Source organism: Phaethon lepturus, unplaced genomic scaffold (assembly GCF_000687285.1).
Source record: "Phaethon lepturus isolate BGI_N335 unplaced genomic scaffold, ASM68728v1 scaffold27086, whole genome shotgun sequence".
Lineage (NCBI taxonomy): Eukaryota > Metazoa > Chordata > Aves > Phaethontiformes > Phaethontidae > Phaethon > Phaethon lepturus.
In genome coordinates this window covers 11140-15039 of record NW_010544582.1, presented here as the reverse complement: position 1 = coordinate 15039, position 3900 = coordinate 11140, and the positions used below count along the sequence as shown (strand labels likewise).

The 3900-nt window shown below is 57.4% G+C and overlaps 1 protein-coding gene across 1 annotated transcript in view; it reads right to left on the bottom strand.

The window, feature by feature from the left end:
• Positions 1-2862: 2862 nt before the first annotated feature.
• The window catches only part of LOC104622070 (potassium voltage-gated channel subfamily C member 4-like), a gene marked incomplete at its 5' end in the record, with an annotated part of 8084 nt that continues 7046 nt past the window's right edge, over positions 2863-3900 (bottom strand). Inside the window, one exon of the mRNA XM_010288730.1 lies at positions 2863-2999. Coding sequence (XP_010287032.1) covers positions 2863-2999 — 137 coding nt within the window. The remainder of the gene's footprint in view (positions 3000-3900) is intronic.

The window sequence follows — 3900 nt, the reverse complement described above, 5'->3', positions numbered from 1 at the left end:
CCAAAACCAACCCAGACCCCACCTAAAAATAACGACGTGCTGTTTTCCCCCTCCCGCATCCCCCAAATCACTTGTTCAGGAGAAGGCGGGGAGGAAGAGGGAGAAGATGCGATGGGTTTTTCACCAGTTTGGTGCCTCCCACTGAAATCCCTCCGTCTCCCATTCGGGGCTCGGTTGTTTTAGAGGAGTTTTTTGCACATTAGTCATCCCTGCTCCCGAGTTGCATAACGCCGCTGCTAAAAATTGCATCGCACCGGCTCCATCTCAGCTCTCATACACAACCCTCGTCGCTCCGATGGGGATGAGGGTTGGGGGGGGGGGGGCCACCAAGGGTTTTCCACAGCGGGAAACCAGCTCCAGGGTTCGGATGAGCTGATTCGGGAGCCCGGTGGAGGGAAAGGAGAGGATGGGATCTCTTGGGATCTGTGGCTGTGTCTGCTCCAGGATAATCCTCTGCTTTCAGGAGGCTCAAACCCCAAAGTTTGAGTCTCTCGATCTGCTGCTTCTGCACGCGACAGGGCAGCAGAGCTGGTTTTTCACGCCTGGCTCGTCCCCAAAGTCAGCGCGTGACCTTGGTTAAATCATTTATGATTCCGAGACCACTGAAATCATGGAGGGTGACCTTCCCTCTCGCTGGGGATATTCCAGCTCCTCCTGCTGCCGGAGGAGCCCGCTCCGAAGGGAAGGGTGTGCCAGAGAAGCGCCCGTACGGTGCCGCCGTACTCACCCCGTCGCCCAGCTCACGGGGTTTTTGGGTGATTCACGAACCCCCCCAGCATGGGAACACATTTTAATTACAGAAATCCAAGGAACGCAGCGACACACGGCAAACTCGGGTTCCTCTGGCAAGGAGTGAATCCCCACCGCGGCACAGGGATCGGAATCCGCCACGGGACATCCTGGGCAGAGAAGGGATGCGGCTCATCCTCATTTCTCCCCAAATCCAGAGAAATTCCAGCTCCAGCACCGGGTCTATGCTGTGCTCCGTTCCTGCTGTCAAGCCTCAGGATCCGGCTCGTGGCACCGAGTTTTTTCACCCTCTTTTCTGCTTTCCTTTGACTCTCGCTGCTCTGCTCGCACGGCTCGGGCAGGGGAAGGCAGGAAGGAAAGAAGAAAAGCAAAATAAAAGGCAAGGGCTTCTTGCTGGCCCCACACAGGACTTGGAGGGGGTTGTTTTGGGGATGTGGGGACCGGCTCCTCCTGGCAGCTCCTCCAACGCCATGGGGAGGAAAAAAAAATAAGCCGGACGAAGCATTTAATGCTTCCTCCTTGCACAGCGTCTCTTCCACCGCGGCAGCAAGGAGCTATTGCAGGAGGCTCTCTCCCTCTCTACACTGAGGGAAACTGAGGCACGGGGAGCATGGGAAGGGGCAGGAGGGTCCCGGCTGTGGGACCATCCAAAATCCAGCCCGGCTCCTTCGGGACCAGCCTTGCACCAAGGGGATCCTCGCTCTGCGTCATCCTCTGAGCACCAGCTCTGGTTTGGCCATGACAGAGAGGAAAGGCCTGACCCCCAAAAAGCTCTTGGGGCTTTTAAACAAACCCAAACCTAAGCTTTGCTCCCCATCCTCCGGCTGAACGTCCCCAGGCTCCAGCCCCACTGAGCTGGACTCGCTCGGAGTAAGGAAAGGGACCGAGAGCGCAGCGGGATGAGGGTGGAGACCAGGGCTGCACCCACCAGACCAGCCCCTTTCGGCCGCCCGAGACCCAGACGTCTCCAGGGAAGCAGAGCCGGGGCGACGGAGCTAGAAATGAGCCAGAAGTCAGGGGACCGAAGTTCAGGAAGACACCTGAGGTCATCCAAAATCATCCCAAAAACTAGTATGTGCCGGCAAAAACCAGCAGTGCGTCGGGGAGTTTGGCACTCCAACCTCATCCTCCCAAGGGTGAGGGAGGACCAGGTTCGAACCCGGCTCCCTTCCCCACGGGGACGCTCTGCCCCACCACCCTGCGTCCATCTCAACAGCGGATTCATCCTCCCATCCATTTAGGCATCGTTTTGTCCCAAATCCCTCATTTCCCCACTATTCAACAGCGGCGGCAGCAGCTTTCCCAACCGCTCCCGGGGACCCGCGTTCCCCTCCCCACCGGGGCAGCACCCACACGTATATTTTGCCAATCTTTCACCCCGGCTCCGTCTGCTCCCTGCGCCCAGCCTGGGGCCCCACAGCCCCCGCGGGACCCCGGGGCTGGTTTCAAGGCTGCCGAAGCCACGTTCAGCCCCAGGACCCTCCCCGAGGCTGGATGGAGACACAAGCAGGGAAGGAGCGAGGGGGATTGAGGCAGAAAAGGCACAAAATGAGGGGAACCGCTGCTGGGCAGGGAATAGAGGTTTATTCATCTGTTGCCTCCGGAAACTTGAGGCTGTTTTTAAAAACAAACAAACAAAAAGACCTAAAATTCTATGAACTCAGCCATTTCCAGCACAATGATATATAATTTTATGAGTCAACATGTCGTCCTTGCATTTCCACCACCCTTTAGCCCAAGTGCAATCGGCCCACGGGAAGGAGGGCTCGACACCGGAGGGTTGGCCCAATTTATTTAGGATGAATAAGGTTTCAAGGCGGGGAGGGGGGTGGGAAAAACCAAACCACTGAGCAAACCCTCAAGCCACTCCAGGGACCGTCCCAGAGACGTGGACACGAGACAGGTTCAATGGAGACGTGACACATCCTGCAAACCAGGCAAGGGCAGCACGGCGGCAGCGCCGGGCTGGAGAAGATCAGAACCTGCTCCTCAGCGGTGGAGACGTCCCAGCTCGGTCTCCTCCGGGCACAGGCAGCGCCGCGGAGACGCGGTGTCGCGGGGAAGGGGGGAACAGAGCGACGCGGCACGACAGAGCGGGGTCCAGGCGGTGTTTTAGAGGATGGAGGGGACGGGAGAGCGGGGCCGCCGCAGAGGACAGGGAGAGCTGCGGCGGGACGCGAGGGGAGCCAAGCCCACCGTGGATGCTGCCATGCCATCTATGCTGCTTAGGCTCCGGGATTTTCCATAGCCTTGGTGAAGAAAACGGACAGGTTAGAGCCGAGCAGCCTCCTTCCCAAGGCTCGGAAAGCAAAGAGCACCAGGGTGAGCATCGCCCGGCCCCACACCCCAATTCAACCCCCTTAAAAATTCAGGAAGAGGCTTTTGGAGGGCAACCAAGCTTCTGCAGATCCTCCAGACCTCCCCTCCCTTCCCCTGGGCTCCCCGTGCAGTCGAGCAGCGCCGGCCGAATCCAGGACTCAAGAGTCATTGATGTTGGGAGACTAAATCGGTCCTGAGGGGTGTTGGGCTTTGTTTCCCGAATGGCTCTGAATGAGGAATGAGTCTGGGGATTCTGTGGGCTGCAGCAAACGGGGAAAAGCAGCAGAACTCAAACAAATACGGGATTTGGAAGGAGTTATTCCCCCGGCGCTGGTTTCTAAGCCGGCTGTAGCAGCAAGCTGCTGCTGACACCTTTCTGTACGGAGAGGAGCAGGTAGATGTGTTCGTTATTTTCCATAAGAAATTCCATTAAAGGGCAAGTATTTCCATTGCTTTAAGCATGGGAACCCTTCACGCTCCCCCCGAAGAGCCAGAAATCGCTCCAGCTTTTACTGAAAAGCAACAGCCACAACAAATGCTCTCACAGGTAAAAAGCCTCTTTTCTTTCTGGAAAGAAACGAAGTATTTGCACTGAAAATTGGATTTTTAGGTCCAAACAGCAGCCCTGTTCAGAGATGAGCCCCAAGATCTGCTCTCCGGGTCATGGTCACAGCTCTGCTGCCAAAATACGGAAAATTAAGGATGCTTCTGGTTGCGATGAGCCCAACCATCCTGCGCCGTGCCACGTTCACCGCAGCTGCCCCGAGAGCGCCCGGGCGAGCAAATCCAGCCTCGCCTTTGCCTTCCCCACAAGGACCTGCGAGCTCCGGA